At 58.1% G+C, this 16,246-nt stretch overlaps 2 protein-coding genes across 6 annotated transcripts in view; one reads left to right on the top strand and one right to left on the bottom strand.

The window, feature by feature from the left end:
• The first annotated feature begins 1,337 nt into the window (after positions 1-1,337).
• On the top strand, positions 1,338-4,243 carry CFD (complement factor D (adipsin)). Of its 2 annotated transcripts, XM_010844593.1 has the most exons (6): positions 1,338-1,400; positions 1,645-1,793; positions 2,413-2,569; positions 2,658-2,802; positions 2,890-3,147; positions 4,024-4,243. In XM_010844593.1, exons 2-6 carry the CDS (start codon positions 1,736-1,738, stop codon positions 4,183-4,185), a joined length of 780 nt encoding a protein of 259 aa, XP_010842895.1. In that variant the 5' UTR covers positions 1,338-1,400; positions 1,645-1,735; the 3' UTR covers positions 4,186-4,243. The 2 variants fall into 2 exon arrangements, with proteins under 2 accessions (XP_010842895.1, XP_010842894.1); XM_010844592.1 differs by having other exon boundaries at positions 1,344-1,793.
• A 2,238-nt stretch (positions 4,244-6,481) lies between these two features.
• The window catches only part of MED16 (mediator complex subunit 16), a 15,352-nt gene continuing 5,587 nt past the window's right edge, over positions 6,482-16,246 (bottom strand). For all 4 annotated transcript variants that reach the window (XM_010844589.1, XM_010844588.1, XM_010844591.1 and 1 more), the window contains 10 exons: positions 14,762-14,917; positions 14,311-14,522; positions 13,473-13,679; positions 12,435-12,645; positions 11,932-12,065; positions 11,599-11,791; positions 10,888-11,104; positions 9,577-9,660; positions 8,950-9,090; positions 6,482-7,876 (listed from right to left, as the gene is read on the bottom strand). In XM_010844589.1, coding sequence (XP_010842891.1) covers positions 8,964-9,090; positions 9,577-9,660; positions 10,888-11,104; positions 11,599-11,791; positions 11,932-12,065; positions 12,435-12,645; positions 13,473-13,679; positions 14,311-14,522; positions 14,762-14,917 — 1,541 coding nt within the window. In that variant the 3' untranslated portion in view covers positions 6,482-7,876; positions 8,950-8,963. The remainder of the gene's footprint in view (positions 7,877-8,949; positions 9,091-9,576; positions 9,661-10,887; positions 11,105-11,598; positions 11,792-11,931; positions 12,066-12,434; positions 12,646-13,472; positions 13,680-14,310; positions 14,523-14,761; positions 14,918-16,246) is intronic.

Raw genomic sequence — 16,246 nt, 5'->3', positions numbered from 1 at the left:
AACACTTCAGCCCGAAGGGGTCACAACAGCCCTGGGGAGGCGACCAGCCTGTACCCCTCTTTTGCTTCCCTGGGCTTGGGAAGGAACCCCCAGGGGCCCACAACACATGCGGCCTCTGCCATCATGCAGCTCACAGGCTGATGGTGGGAGAATCAATTGCCTAAGCCAGCAAATAAATTTGAGAAGTAACATCAGGCAGTGCCCCCTCCCCACCCCTGACCCCACACCACGAGGCCAGGATAAATTCCTCTCTGCACCACACCCCCCCATCCCGCTAGTGGGGCACACCAGCCTGGCCCTACCTGAAGGTCCTGACTTTTGCTAGTCCCTCTGTCTGCTGGCTCTTCCTGAAGGTATACCTCCCAACTAGTGCCAGTGGCTCAGAAATGTGACCCACTGCCCAGCAATCGCTTTTTCCACTTAATACTATACCCTGGAAGTCTTCCCAGGTCAACAGAGCATCTGGGGACACGTGGGGTTATTCATTGAACTGACCTGTCTTGTTGGGTCATTTCCAAATTTTGTCGCAATTTCCAATACGCTTACTTACATAATCTGGACTCCACTTGCAAATGTGCTTTTGTTTCAGAGATTCTGATTTTAGTATGGAAACATGTCAGGATCTAACAAATCACATTTGCTATGTTGTTTTCTAATTTTCTTTTCACTGTGAAAAGAAGGAGAAGGGGAAAGATGGTGCACTGCTTCCACTGGGAACAACTCACAGCTTGAGGTCCTCCCCACTCTTCTGGGAGTACCCAGCATCTCCCTCTAGTAGGTTCATGAGATATTGACCCACCATCCCCAACTTACAGAGGACCATGTAACTCAGGTTCTGCTCATCAGAACCTTTCATCCTCTGCCTGCAAAAGATGGTTTAGGGGCATGAGATCCAAGTTCAGCCAATCCGAGACAGGCTTGAGACGCTGGCTACAGTGATGGGGAATTTGTAGAGGGACTGACCCAGCTTCTGGGCTGAGTCTAGGGCCCCTGGGGCCACAACAATGAAGGAAAAAAGTCATCAAGGAGGAAAGGAGGAACCAGAGGGAGACCTGACCTTGTTAAGGTGCCTGGATCAAACTATAGCTGAAGGTGGACCCATGAACTTTGCGTGTAATTTCCTTGTTGAAAGTTCTACCCGGTTTGCCTTGGTTTTCTGTCACTTTTATCCAGTCTTTCCAGTCACCCCTACACATCACTTTTCCCATATTCTACTTGGGGTATCAAGCTCCAGAGCCACACCAGTGGGAACAAGGGTGTTGGATGACCTCTCCCCACCCCCACCGGACCTCTTCTCCAAGTTGTAGGAGGAAGAGAAAGAAGGGAGGAGCGGAAAAGGAGGAAGTGGGTTGTTTACAGACTGTGGTCTTCAGCTGCTGTTGCGAAACTTTTGGAGCTGGGTAGGCACTAGAGGGGACTGGGCTGGGGGGCTAAGGGTGGGTCCATCCCTCTGCTCAGCCTGCTGCCCATCGGAGGGGCAGCTTCCCACACCAGGGCTGGCCCTGGGTCAGGCTCACAGGGGTAGCTGGCATACCCAGCAGCCCGTCTATACTCAGTACAAAGTCCGTGGGAGAGAACCGCACCCCTGGGGAGAATGGACAGGCAGCTTCCCTTTCTCCAACTGGGCCGATGCCCACCCGGCAGATAGGGCCTGTGGGAGCGCCCGCCTCCTTCCAGCCTCATAAAAGCACCCCCACGGTCCTGACTGGGTCAGTGTCAAGGCCACGGAGGCATCATGGCAGACAGATCCCTGCACCTGGTGGTTCTGATCCTCCTCGGGACAGCCCTGTGTGGTGAGTGGATGCGGGATGACCAATGGGGGCCACCAGCTTGCAGGGCAGTCAGCGAGGTGGCCCCTCCACCAAACGGGACTATTCCCCAGCCCCACGTGAACAGAAGGCTCTGGAAACCAAGGAATTCTCCAAACTTTAGGGATTTGGGGGTTGTTTTTTGTTTTGGAGGTGCCAAGCAGCTTGCAGGATCTTATTCCCTGACCAGGGATTGAACCCCTGCTCTTGGCAATGAGAGTCCCAACCACTTGACTGCCAGGGGATATTCTTAAAACTTTGCATCTAGCTTTCCACACACTGGAAAACCGAGAGGCAAATGCTGGCAGGGATGTTGGGTTTGGGCAGCCCCACTTTCCTCGTGTTTAAATTGAAGCCATCAGGCCCAGTGTGTAGGCATGGGGTTTTCCCCAGGTTCCCTCACTCCCTATTGTATGTCTTCTCAGCTGTTCCTCCCTGGGGCCCCCGGAGGTTGTGATTCTGTTGGGGAGGATTGCAGGATGGAATTCCAGGTCTGAGGGGGTGTTACAGCCAATGGAGGGTGGGGTGTTGCAGTCGATGGGGGATCCCGAGGGCTGGGCTGCAGTTACCCCCGAGGTCCTCACGCTGACCTGCCTACTTCTAGCGGCACAGCCCCGTGGCCGGATCCTGCGTGGCCAGGAGGCTCCATCCCACTCCCGGCCCTACATGGCATCCGTGCAGGTGAATGGCAAGCACGTGTGCGGAGGCTTCCTGATAGCAGAGCAGTGGGTGATGAGCGCAGCGCACTGCCTGGAGGACGTGTGAGTGGCCCGGGGCAAAGAACGGGGCCAGGCGGGGCGGGGCGGAGCGGAGGGACGTGGTTCTGATGTGCGTCCACCCCACTCCCAGGGCCGATGGGAAGGTGCAGGTCCTCCTGGGCGCGCACTCCCTGTCGCAGCCGGAGCCCTCCAAGCGCCTGTACGACGTGCTCCGCGTAGTGCCCCACCCGGGCAGCCGGACAGAGACCATAGACCACGACCTACTCCTGCTGCAGGTCTGTTGGGTCTAGCCGCAGTCCCCCCGTTGCTCTGGGGCTCCGCCCCGCCCTGGCCATAACACTGGCTTCTGCCCCATCCCCCAGCTCTCTGAGAAAGCCGTGCTGGGCCCTGCCGTGCAGCTCCTGCCATGGCAGCGCGAAGACCGCGACGTGGCTGCGGGCACTCTCTGCGATGTGGCGGGCTGGGGCGTGGTCAGCCACACCGGCCGGAAACCCGACCGCCTGCAGCACCTACTCCTGCCGGTGCTCGACCGCGCCACCTGCAACCTGCGAACGTATCACGACGGCACCATCACTGAGCGAATGATGTGCGCGGAGAGCAACCGCCGGGACACCTGCAAGGTGCGCAGGCGGGGCGGGACGGAGAGGGTACCAGCCTGCTGGGGTTGGGGCCTGTAGAGGGGCGGGGCGGCGGGGCAGATCTACTGTGGGTGGGGCCAGTAGAGGGGCGGGACAGACAGGGGACCAGCCTGTTGGGGGTGGGTCCAGGAGAGGGGCGGGGCGCCCTGGGGACGGGGCAGAGAAGGGCAGGTATGTTGGAGGGCGGGGCCAGCAGAAGGGCAGCGCACTCGGACAGGCCGGACGGGCACGGCTGGCCTGAGGACAAAAAAGGGTTGGGAGGAGAGGTGACAACTGGGAGAGGATGTGGATGCGTTGGGACCCGAGCTTGAAGGCTTCGAGGGGCTGCTGCGCAGAGACTGGGACGGAGGGCGGGAGTGGAGCTTGAAGTGGCGGAACCGAAAATCCGGAGGCGAGGCCTTGACGGGCGGAGGTGGGTGGACCCTGGGGAAACTGAACAGTGAGGGAATGATTGGGGCCTCAGGGCTGAGCGGAATTGCAACAGGCTGGAACTGCAGCAGGCTCTGCTGCTGCTGCTGCTAAGTCGCTTCAGTCGTGTCCGACTCTGTGCGACCCCAGAGACGGCAGCCCACGAGGCTTCCCCATCCCTGGGGTTCTCCAGGCAAGAACACTGGAGTGGGTTGCCATTTCTTTCTCCAATGCATGAAAGTGGAAAGTGAAAGTGAAGTCGCTCAGTCGTGTCCGACTCTTAGCGACCCCATGGACTGCAGCCTACCAGGCTCCTTTGTCCATGGATTTTCCAGGCAAGAGTACTGGAGTGGGGTGCCATTGCCTTCTCCGGCAGCAGGCTCTAGTGGAGCCGAACCAGGATGCGGGAGGGCGGGCCTGTACCGTACCTCACGACCCTGCTCCCCGCAGGGGGACTCCGGAGGCCCGCTGGTGTGCGGCAGCGTGGCCGAGGGCGTGGTCACCTCGGGTTCACGGATCTGCGGCAACCACAAGAAGCCCGGTATCTACACGCGCTTGGCGAGCTACGTGGCCTGGATCGACGGCGTCATGGCTGAGGGCGCAGCCGCCTGAGGAGGCCCTGAGAGGCTGCGGTCACGGGGCCCGAGCAATAAAATCATCCATTCCTGCACCCGGTCCGCCTTTATTGATTGCATGCTGCCTGCAGGAGTGGACCAAAGCGAGCAGACTGAGGGGGTGGCGGAGTTCTGGTAATGATGTACCAGAAGGCAACCGAAAGGCTGAGACGTGCCTGAAGGAAGGGCATTCAGGTTCAAGTCCGGAGGCCCCATGCCCTTCAAGCCTGGCTTCACTTTATGCCTAGGCCACACGGTGGCGCCCTTACTCTTCCCAGGAAATAGAAGTGGCCTGAGACCTAGCAAGGGGTGCGGGTTGGGGTAGTGTCCCCTTGGTTTCCACTTCTCAAGAGGAATGTGAAGGCCTACTGTGTGCAAGACCCTGCTCTGGGCTGAGATCTAGGTACACAGACAGTTTGTGTTCTTAGAACCGTGTCCCAAATGGGGAAACGCTCAGAGACGCTATGCGACTCTCCTGAGCAGCCTGGAATTCAGCCCCGAGGAAGGCACCTGGTCGCGTTCAGAGGCCGGCCTCACATGCAGTGTGGCTCACTGACTGTCCAAAGCTGACTGGTGTCCCAGAGCAGCTCCACTGATTGGGGGCCCAGATGACTCACCACCTTCCTGGGTCTTGGTTTTACCCTTCTGTGCAAGATGACAGGGCAGAACCCAGGGACTAAGGCCCTGGGCCCTCTCCCACTTGGACAAGGGGCCATTGAAGCCCAGCACCTACTTGGCCCCAGATGTTAAGCCTGACCCACAAAGGGAACCTCTGACCTCCCTTTGGTCAATAAAGAGATTGAGGGTCTGAGAGATGGTCATGTGCCCGAGGAACTGGAACTGGAAACTGGCCAGGTGTTTTCCTGCTATGAAGCGTTCATTTACATGGAAGCTCTTGAGACACAGCTAAGACCCAGCCCTGCTCATAGCAACCAGGTCAAATATTCCCAGATGCATGGATGGAACTTCTGAGTGATACTGATGATGGGCTGGGGGTTCTCCTAGGTGTGCTCAGGATTTTTTTTTCATGTGGGATTTAAGAAGCTGCATGCACTTAAGTGAGAGTGGAAAGGAAAACGTAACTGCTGGTCAGTCAGCCATCACAGACTCACTCCTCCCGTGGTTACTTCCTGAATTAAGCCAAGACACTGGGAAGTGGCCCTGAAATGATCCAGTTGGGAGGTGGAGCAGTAGGATTACCAGATTTAGCAAACAAAAATGCAGGCTGTCCAGTTACATGAGAGTTTCAGGAAAATTTTGTTAAGTATGTCCTATGTCCCATGTAATATTGGGGACAGATTTAGACTAAAATACCATTCATTGTCCATCTGAAATTCAGACTTAACTGTTCTCCTGCATTTTATCTGGCAACACTAGTTGGGGGTACAGATGAGATAAAACAGTGAGCAACAGCCCCTGAGGTCAGTGGCTGGAGCAGAACCAGATGGAGCTGGTGGGGCAGGTGGAGGTAGAGGGGACTGTAGGCCTCCAGTGGGAGACACAGGCTCCTACCATATACCCGGGTGTGTGTGGGGGGGCACGTTGCTGCAGTCATCTGTGACCCTGGACCCTGAAGGGCTTCTGCTTCCACTTCTATCTGGAGGATGGTGTCTTCAGCCTCCTCAGCCACAATGGGGTCCCATGGGCCTGGCTCTGAGGAGACTGAGGGCACAGGAGACATCCAATCAGAGGGACCGAACTGCCTCTTCCTGTCACAGGAATGCCTGCTCTTGTCCCCAGAAGGGGACCTGTGTGGACATGGGGTGGGGGAAGGATGAGGGGCAAGGAAACCTCCCCACCCACAAACCCCCTCCCAACCTGGAAGGCTTTCCAACAGGGCCCTCAGATGACCTGACGTTTCTGGATAGCCAGGCATGGGCATGCCCATTGGGCTCGTCACAGCGGCTCTTGGACACTCCGGTCATCCACCACTCAGTGACAAGCTGCCCTAAACTCGGTAATGCTGAGCCATCCCATCCCCTTCATCTCACTCAGCTTGTGCGGGTCGGGGTCACACAGGCATGGGGGTGTCCCTGCTCCATCCCCTGGGTGACCAGACCCAAGGGGCCAGCCTGCAGGTGTCCAGAGGCTCTAGGAGGAGGCCCAGGAGCCAGGCCAGGTCCCACCAACCCCAGGTCAGCCGGCACCACCTCCCCTGCACAGGATGGGTCGGAGCAGGTCCAAGGGGAAGGGACCAGGACTCGTCCTCCAGGGAGCATCTGAGGATGGTGGCTGTGGTGTAAACCCCCACTATTTAACCTTACAGCAATGAAATATGAGTGCAAGAAACACGCTCACTTTTCTAAAACAAGTAGCTGCTTTAAAGACTTTAGAATGACTTCAGAAAGGTAAGTGGCTTAAAAAATACATGGTCAAATGAGGTAAAAGGCTGAGAAAATATATGCAAGAACCTGGGCCATGTGCCGCTCCGCCAGAGAGGCTGCCCATTTCAGGCCCGTTTCTCCAAGGGGCTGGGGTGCCAGCAGCAGCACAGGGTGGGGGGTACCCCACAGGTCCCTGCAGAAAGCACCACTCAGATAGCAAGACATGGACACCCCTGAGTGCTGGGGCCACAGGCAGGTGGGCCAACTGGCCCAGGTAATGGGGCCCCTGGAGCGCTGCCAGTCCCTGAAAGCCTGACACAGCAGGCAGCATGCTGACCTCCGCAGGACGCCTACCCAGCCTGCCCTCCCTCGAGCTTCCAGAAGGAAAACAAGAGAAGCAATTACTGCTTAACAGGCAAGTACTGTGTCTGGACTCTGGGGAGCCACATAATCGGTGAGAGTGGTTGCTGGTGAGGCAGGACCCCTGGGGGCCACAGCCTGAGCTCCCAAAAACCTGGTGGGGGAGGGGAGGAAGGCAGGGAGGCAGAAAGAGACAGAGATACTCCTGTGTGCAGGAACCCAGGCAGTAGGGAGCAGCCCCCACCCACATCCAGCCCACTGCTCCCCGCTGGGACGCCTGCGTCTGGTAGACAGTAGGTGCTCAATAAATGCTGGCCAAGCAGGAAAGCAACACACACAGGCACAGAATCCCATGCCTGTGGAGGGGGATGGGCTGTGGGGGGGTGGCGCCCAGGACACCAACAAGACACCTGCTGCCCAGGGGGACGTTTCTGGGGCCTGCCCATGTCAGAGACAGCAGTGACAGGTACAGGTGGGGGACCCGAGGCTGACGCCTGGTTGGTGTCAGTTGACAGCGGCCACTGGACGCCTGGCAGCTTCATGTGTCATGTTCTAAAGCAGAGTCCTCAGATCCTGGACCCTCTGAACTGGGACCTAGGGGTCCTTGGGGTCCTGAGGGGCGGCACTTGCCGTGGTTCTGCCTGGGGCAGGCCCCAGCCTATCTCAGTTACCACCTCGCAGGGTGATCACGTGGCTAGGTCCTCCTCCCAGATAAATCAACAGGCTCCGAGGGAGAAAGAGGCTTGACGGCTGGGCTGAGGTGCCAACTTGAGGCTTCAGGCTGTGTCCTCACTGGCCCTGTAGGTTACAGGGGTGCTGGCGCAGCAGACAAGGCCCCCAAAGCATAGTTCCAGGGTGGTGGTGTCTAAGAACACCCAGCGAAGGTCTGGAGCTCATGGCTGCTCTGTCACTGGCAAGAGGATAGCATGGCTTTCCTGTAAGTTCCTCAGGAATCCACTGACATTTTGCACAGCAGAAGAAACCATAAACAAAACGAAAGACAACCTACAGAATGGGAGAAAATATTTGGAAACGATGCAACTGACAAGGGTGCAATTTCCAAAGTATATAAACGACTCATATAGCTCAATATCAAAAACCAACCCAATCAAAAAAATTGGCAGAAGATCTATATGGACATTTCTCCAAAGAAGACATATGGGTGGCCAATAGACACATGAAAATATGCTTCACATCGCTAATTATTAAAGAAACTCAAACAAAAACTACAATGAGGATTCACCTCACACCAGTCAGAACGGCCATAGTTTAAAAGTCTGCGAATTCTGGTGAAGGCATGGAGAAAAGGAAACCTTCCTACATTGTTGGTGGGAATGTAAGTTGGTGCAGCCACTGTGGAGAACAGTACGGAGGTTCCTCAGAAAATGAGCATTCTCACTCCTGGGCAAATATCCAGGCAAAATTATAATTCAAAAAGACACATGCCCCTCAATGTTCACTGTAGCACCATTCAGGACTGTCAAGACATGGAAACAACCTAAAGGTCTATCAACAGATGAATGGATAGACACATGGCACATAGATACACAATGCAATATCGCTCGGCCACAAAAAAGAAGAGTCCCACTTTCAGCAGCAGTGGATGGGCCCAGAGATTGTCATGCTAAGTGAAGTAAGTCAGACACACACAAAAAAAGACAAATATCACTTGGTATCACTTACATGTCAATCTAAACTATGACACAAATGAACTTACTTACAAAACAGAACCCAACTCAAACAAAGAATGCCAATTTATGGTACCAAAAGGAGAGAGGGGAGGGGTAAACTGGGAGTGTGGGAAGAGCAGATACACACTGCTACTATAAAAAGGATGAACAACAAGGTCCTACTGTACAGCACAGGGAACTATATTCAATATGCTATCATAAGCCATAATGGACAAGGTATGAAAAAGAACACGTGTGTATACATATGACTCAATCACTGTGCTGTATGCCAGAAACAACACTGTAATCCTTACTATAATAACTTTAAAAAAATTATTCAACTAAGAATTAAAGGCCATAACAAGTGAAAAAAAGAGAGAAGAAAAGAAAGAAAAAGAATGCACTTACAAGCCGGGATGTAGTCAGGGGTAGCTGAGGGGCATGCGCCACCAGAGCCCCCCACACAGGCAGTTCTTAATCCAGCGCTGCTCCCACTGTTTGACGGCGGTGGTCTTGTTGGGCGACTTGAGCATGGTGACGCAGCCGCACCTGCAGATAGAGCAAGCAGGTGGGTGGGGTGCCAGGCAGGCCGGCTGTAGCCACAGGGCCTGGCACATGCTACTCCACCTCAGGATCGTGTTCCCTGCACCCCTACACCCCACACAGTGAGCTAATTCCTCTATATCCTTCTGTCCCCACTCAATACCACCCCTCACTTCCCTGAGTGGACAGAGGCTGGGCCAAGCCTAGTGGTGTGACCCTGGGGTCGTCTGGCAGCAAGCGAGGCCCCATGTGCACGAGCAGCGCGGAGGCGGCCACTCCTCCATCTCTGCCCTTGTCAGACCACTGGGAGCCCCAAGAAGGCAGGCTTGGGCCCGCCGCTCGCTGCTACCCCCCACCTCGGCCTCACCCTTTATCAAGACCGCCAGGGATACCCACTCAGGAGCCCCAGACAGACACAATCCTGGGACCCTGGCCCGTCGGCTGGGAAGCTGCCAGTGGCGGAGTGGAATGGCATCTCCTGCAGCCACTCACCTGGTACACGCCTTGCAGGCCTCCGTGGGGTAGGCGCCCAGGTGCAGCCTCCGCAGGTGGTCCATCTTGGGCTGGCCCGGCGCCCTGATGGAGAGGAGCAGGGGAAGGCTCGGGGGTGTGCACGTGCATGGGCGCACACATGCATGCACACACGCAGACACAAGCACATGCGCACATACAGACGTACGGGTCAATCTCCTAGAGGCAAAGCGTGTGTAAGAACACGGAGAATCCAGGAGCCAGACTCCTACACACCCTCTGCCCACAGGCCCCTGCTGAGGGTGACGCCTGGAGCAGAGTGGAGCGAGCCCATCAGGATTTCTGAGGCTGGGGCACTCGTATCACACAAGTTTGAAAACTTCCTAGAGTGTGAAAGCCCTTTGGCGACCAGCCGCCTCTCTGTGTAAAGTTGTTTCCTGAAACTCGAGCACAAACCACAAGTGTGTGATTCATCAAGCCGTTCCTCCCACGGCTTTAGAGATGAGAAAGAAAATCCGGAAGTGGAGGAGGAAGGCCCAGAGTCTTCCCGGAGGGGAAGGGGGCTGTGGGGACGCTAAGGCCCCTCCCTAGTAAAGGACCACTTGAGAATCCATCCCATGACACCCTGAATGGGAGGTGGCCTGTGGAGTCCTAGGTTCGCCTTCTGGCCTGGTGTCTATCTCTGGACTGTCCCTCGGAGATTGAGATTACCTGCCTGTAAAGTGGGGACAAACCCCCACCCAGGGTGCTGCTCCCTCAGCAGGCCTGGGCTTTCTGGACTCCGTACATCCAAAGAATGGCCCCCGAGGTCACTCCTAGCAAGGTCTGCCTAAGAGTGTTCTGCTTCCTGGCACCTTGGGACCTGCCAGGCACTCTGGGCTGCAGCGCGATTTATGGTGGGGGCTTGGGGTGTGAACCTGAGCTCCAGAGGGGCTGGAGCCCAAGTAACCAAGGTTGGCCAAGTGGGCCCTCCATGCGGGCCGTGACAGGCTAGGGGGAAGACGACGTCACCCGGACAAGCAAGGACACAAATTAGTACAAGCCGATGACCTGTACACTATAGTACAGTATAGTGTCTGGATGGAGGGAAGTGACAGGGCAGGGGAGGTGGGTGGGGCGGGGAGGAGTCTGGGGGCAAGGAGGAATCTCAGGGGCAAGGGAGGGGAGGAGTATCAGGGGTAGCACTCAGGTCAGGCTGGAAGGAAGCAGCAGGCGCAGCATGGGCAGAGGCCCTGAGACAGACATGTGACAGGGAATGTCAGGCAGGTCTAAGGGAGACTCTTCTGAAAGAAAAGGTATCCAGGGCCCTGAGTCAGAGGTGAGTGCGCATACCTGATGAGGCCATCCAGCTGCAGACCAGTGGAGCTACCAGGAAGAGCAGGGGCCTTGCCAAAGTGCAGGCGCAGGGGCTGCTTGGGCTGCAGGCGGCTGACCAGTCCATCACTAACAGGCAGCCAGTCCAGGCTGGGGATGAGCAGCTGGCTGGGCAGTAGGCAGCACTCATCCACCAGCGCCTCGTCTGGCTCACTTGTGGGACCCTCGTCACGACCTGCGGGGGGAACAGGGGACACAGGACATCATGCTTAGCGGCCCTGCCCACAGCACTGCCCATCAGGAGGCATCATGGCCTCCTCCAGGCTCACAGAGCGCCAGGTGCAGGCCCCAGCCCTGCCCTGACTTCTTGAGGAGCCTGGGAAGCTCCTCCCCCTTCTCGAGCCTGGTCCTCTCCTCTGTAAAATGGGGACCCGTTTATTTATTTAAAAAATGTGCAGCGAGTACTGGGTGCCCTTCCTGGCATCAGGGAGGCAACAATGACAAAGCCTGGTCCCAGAAACACATGACACAGGACAAATAGGAGCCTAAGAGTGGCCAATGTTTACTGAGCACCCACGGTGTGCCTGGATCTGTGCTAGGTGCTGGGGAAATAGTAGGGGGACCACAACAGAGCAAATTTGACCAATAGGAGATTACATTATGGTGGGGGGACTCAGCCAGGGCTTGTATTTTGGTGGGGAAATGAGAGAAGAGGAGTAGTTGTCTTACAGCAGATCCAGAGCTTGGTGAGCAGGCGAAAGAGCAGGGACATGCTGTCCTGAGTGTCTGAGGTAGCCGTGTACACAGGCAGGCAGCTGGGCTTCAGCAGGCCCCAGATGCGGATGACAACCATCAGCTCTCGCAGCATGCCCAGCGACGTGCCATCCCGCAGGAAGCTGTGGCCTGGTCGCAGCGGGGAGCCCTATGGGGAGGAAGGTTCTGGTTGTGTACTTTCGTGTTTGAGCATTCCAGGACCTCTGTGAGTTGCCATCAGATGGCCTTTGGGGAAGGGTGGGGCTTCTGGGAGGAGCTGAGCTGGAGGAAGTGGGGCGGAGGGCACACCTGGTTGGGCAGACTGGCCAGCAGGTACAGCACAAAGTCGCCCACCCACTGCAGGAGCTGCTGCAGTGCCTGGAGCGTGTTCATGTCCAGAACGAACTCCTCCGTCTTGAGGTTGATCATGACCTTGTCAATGTCTGGGAGGGGACAGGCAGTCAGGGGAGGCTGGGACCTCACATAGGGGGTCCTGGAGGGCAGGGCTGGAGGGAGAGGCTCCGGGTACCCACAGCAGGGCTTCAGGACACCTGACGCCCCTTGGACCCCCTGGGCAGGACAGCCTGGAGTTCCCACTGGCCTCCAGGCGCCCACACATACAGTGCCCCTGGGGATGCCACCCAGGCTGCCTCATCTTTGTTCCCAGTAACACCCACCATGTCCCCAAGGGCAGTGGTGGGGGGAGGGGAGCACATGCAAGACACCTGAGGGATCCTCCCTGGCAGACAGCAAGGGCACTTGGAGGGTGGGGGTGGGACCCAGGGTCGCCTGCAGGATGGAGCTGGACCCACCGACGTCTGTGATCTTGGCACAGATTTCGGTCAACCGGTCGCCAGGACTTTTGTCGGGTGTGTTGAGCACGTGCGGGCGCAGCAGCGACTTCAGCGTGGAGCTGATGGCGATGAGGAAAAGCTTTGCGTGGTAGTCACACACGCGGGTCACCGTGCAGGGCGACAGCTTGCACAGCGAGGCCTTCATGGCCAGGATCCGGGTGGACAGGACCTGGGTGGCCATGATGTGAGCAATTGGGGCTCGTGCCTCAGGGCGGGGCCAGAGCAAGGCGCTGGGCCCAATGGGCAAGGGGCTAAATCTCTGGGCCTTGCCCTCCTTCTGGCAGAATCAAGTAGAACCTTCCCTCACAGGACAGCAGGGTTTCAACCTGTGGGTGGGTCTACCCCAGGGGCCAAAGGGCCACGTCTGGGATCCCTAACGATTTGGGGGTGCCTGGCATGAAGTGGATAGGGGCGGGGCTGCTGCTCTACCCCACCTCACTCCTCGACCTTGATGTCTCCTGGGATGCCACGACTGAAGGACTGACAGCATCAATGTGCGCGTACACAGCTCAGCCGAGCACTGAGTGGCTGGACGCTAGCGGCATTCCTGGCTCTGAAGCCAGCTCCCTCCTGTGCAGTTCACGCCGGCAGCACCCTCTCACATCTGAGCTCTCTCAGATCTAAGCCCCGCACATCCGAGCTCTCGCACATCTGAGCGGGCTGCTAAAAACCACGCGACCTCTCCTGTTTCCTCCTCGTGTTGGAGACCGAGGCACAGAGGACAATTCCGGATTCCTAGCAGTGCTGACCTCATGGAGGCTCTAGGTTTGCAGTTACGCCAGGTTGCGTCTGGGGGATCATTTCTTCCTGCCCCTCTCATCTTTAAAACTCGAGGTCACTGTTCTTATCGCAGGGGCAAAGGCCTCCACTGACACGCAGAGGCAGGTGCAGCCAGGCCTGCAACCGCACCCTCCTGGGCTGAGAAGGCAGGGAGGTGGGCTGCCTGACCCACGGGTAAGAAGGGGGCCCCAGGGGAGGGCGGGGAGGGGCCGGCACCTGCTGCAGCTCGGCCTTCTGGCGTGTGTACTCCTCATGCAGCTTCTCCACCAGGCTCTGCACCATGCCGGGCTGCACGTGCAGCAGGATGTCCCACCAGTCATAGCCAGTCACCATGCAGTACTCCAGCAGGAAAAGCAGGTGCCGCAGGGCCAACCCCACGTCCAGCGAATGGCCCATGGATGGCGAGATGCGCAACATGCTCAGCTGTGGGGAGAGGGCGGGGCGTGAGGGGATGGGAGTCTGAGCACCAGGGACAGGGCGGGCTCAGCCCATGTGGGGTCCTGGCCTGCCTCATTTCCTGTCACCTGGGAGGGCTACAGAGCCACAGCCTGGCCAGGGGGCATGAACAGAGCCCTTTCCACCAAGGGTGTGCCTGTGGGGTGGCAGGGCCTGCAAGTCCACTTGGGGGCCGCATGGTCCCTCTCACCAGGCCAAACCCATCCCTACCCCACCCATCCCAGATGCCGAGGGTAGGGCCAAGTAGGTACACTGCCCGATAGTGATTTCCTGGGGAGTAGGGGGCACATGCATGTGTGACCAAGTGTGTAAACACATGTAGATGTGTGTAAGCAAGTGTGAGAGTGGATGTTGAGAGGCACCTGTCCTCTTGCCAGGCCATCGATGGGTTCCTTTGAGAGGCAAGAGGCCAACACAGGGCACCTGGCGTGCATGCGGGGGAAAGGTGGGGGAGGCGTCAGAACCCCACGTGAGGAGAAGCCACCCTAAGCCACCTCCTGCGCAACCCCCGCAGGCCACAGGCCTCACCCTGCAACAATGACCACACCCCACAGAGGCATAGGCCCCGCACTCTTGGCACCCCCAGCACAGCACTGACCCTGCCGTGGTTGTCAATGCCCACGAGGGCCAGGGAGGTCCAGGAGAGTTGCATGGCCTTGAAGTGGACGGCGGGGCCTGTGGTCCGGGGGCGCTTGAGAGCTGGCTCGTCTATGGGGCGTGGGGCGGCAGAGCTGTAGAAGATGGCCATGGTCTGCAGTGAGAGCCGGTGCACGATGTGGACACTGCCGTCGTGGAAGGCCAGGGCCAGCCCTGGGGGCACATGCAGGTCAAGCGGCTGAGCCCAGCCTTGGACAATGGGAAGTGGCTGCACCGTGCTCAGCTTGTTGGCAACCTCAGAGCCTTTCTAGCTCACTGGATATCAAGAGCAGTGTCCTCATCCCCACTGGGACTGACATAAGGCTGGGCCAGGTTCCCATGACCCTGAGACTGGAGGCCAAGGCCACAGTGCACCCCTCCCTCTGACCCCCAGGAACCCTGAAACACTGTACCGAGGCCGGGGTAGAACTGGGTGTCACTGGCCACCTTCAGGTCAGTGTTGGTGAGTGAGATGGGCAGCTTGGGCAGTGCCACAGCAGACACACGGTCCAGGTCATTGGTGGCTGACAGAATCCGCCATTTGAGAATTGTGGGTTGTTTGTCACCAACTGAAAGGGGGTGTGGGAGACAAGGGGCAACAAAACGAAGACGAGACTGAAACGCAACAAGGGTGGACTGGACCCAGCGCCCTTCCCCTCCTGGGGCTCCCAGCCAACTCACAGGAGCAGGGAAGGGGGCGGGGGTCCCCCACAGGGCCCGGTTCTGGGCCCTTCACAGCGACGGGAGGTGTCTGCCTGGGCAAGCAGCTGTCAGGGGGCAGGGGTGGCCACCTTGTCCCCTCGAAGGAGCCAACGTGCCGAGGAGGGGAACCCATCCCAGACCTTGCTGCCACACAAACCCCAAAATTCTCCTGTGGACTTGACTGGTGTGCACGGGGTTCTCTGTCCCTGTGGTCCAAGAGGTCCTAGGTGGACCCCAGCTCCCTCAGGAGGGGGACAGACAGGCCCCTCCTGGCACCCATACCCTCGGTGCCACAATGGAGCCCCCCAGCAAGAGGCGGGGTGGTTCCCATCCATCTGGGCTTGGTCTCTGCGTGCTGTGGGCAGAGGTGCCCAGACACCAAGGTGACGCTGAGACAAGCCCAGGCACCCAGCTGGTGGCCAGCACTCCAGCTGCCCCAGGGGGCCGGCAGACTTAGGGAAGCAGGCCGGAGCAGTGAGGTGGCCCAACCTAGGAGCATCCAGGAGCAGTGAGGTGGCCCGACCCAGGAGTGTCCAGCTCTGTTTCTGAAACAGAGTTTGAGGCTGGCTGTGATAACACACCTCTGCCCCCACCTGTCCTGAGAGCTCTGCCCCAGACGTCTCAGCAAGAGGAGTCTCCTGGAAAATGTCATCCCACAGGGAGAGAGAGGCCCAGAGAGGGGCAGCACTGAGCAGAGCTGTCATGGTGACAGCCAAGGCTATCCCTAGAGAGGGAGCACGTTCAGGCCAGGCCCGCACCAGCTGCCCACACTGGCTTCCTGACGGCCTTGGCCGTTTCTAGGTCACAGAGGACAGTGGCTGCTGTCAGAGGCTGAACAGCTTGCCTGAGTCTACCTGGACCCACTATCCACCCAAGTCAGGCCACCGCCTCTACTGCGGGCTGGACAGTAGCTGGTAGGGTGGGGCCCGAGGGAGACCAGTGTGGGCAAAGGTTAGGAGGAAGGGGCAGGAGAGGCAGGTCTAAGAGCCCACAGGGCCGTGAGGCTGGGACAAGGGATGGGGTGTGGGGGCAGCAGGTGAACTCAGCAGAGACCCTTGAGCACCTGGATGCCTGCCTCGGGAAGAGGCTCCACCAGGACGGGAGGCCCTTCTGAGTGAAGTCTGGTCCTACTGTGATAAGGTCCCAGGGTGGGACCGCACAGCAGGTGGGGAGCAGGGCCAGCCTGGGACTCGGGA

The sequence above is a fragment of the Bison bison genome, unplaced genomic scaffold, assembly GCF_000754665.1.
Source record: "Bison bison bison isolate TAMUID 2011002044 unplaced genomic scaffold, Bison_UMD1.0 scf7180017864203, whole genome shotgun sequence".
Taxonomy (NCBI): domain Eukaryota; kingdom Metazoa; phylum Chordata; class Mammalia; order Artiodactyla; family Bovidae; genus Bison; species Bison bison.
Note: the sequence above shows the minus strand (reverse complement) of the source record. Positions and strands in the feature narration are given on the sequence as shown.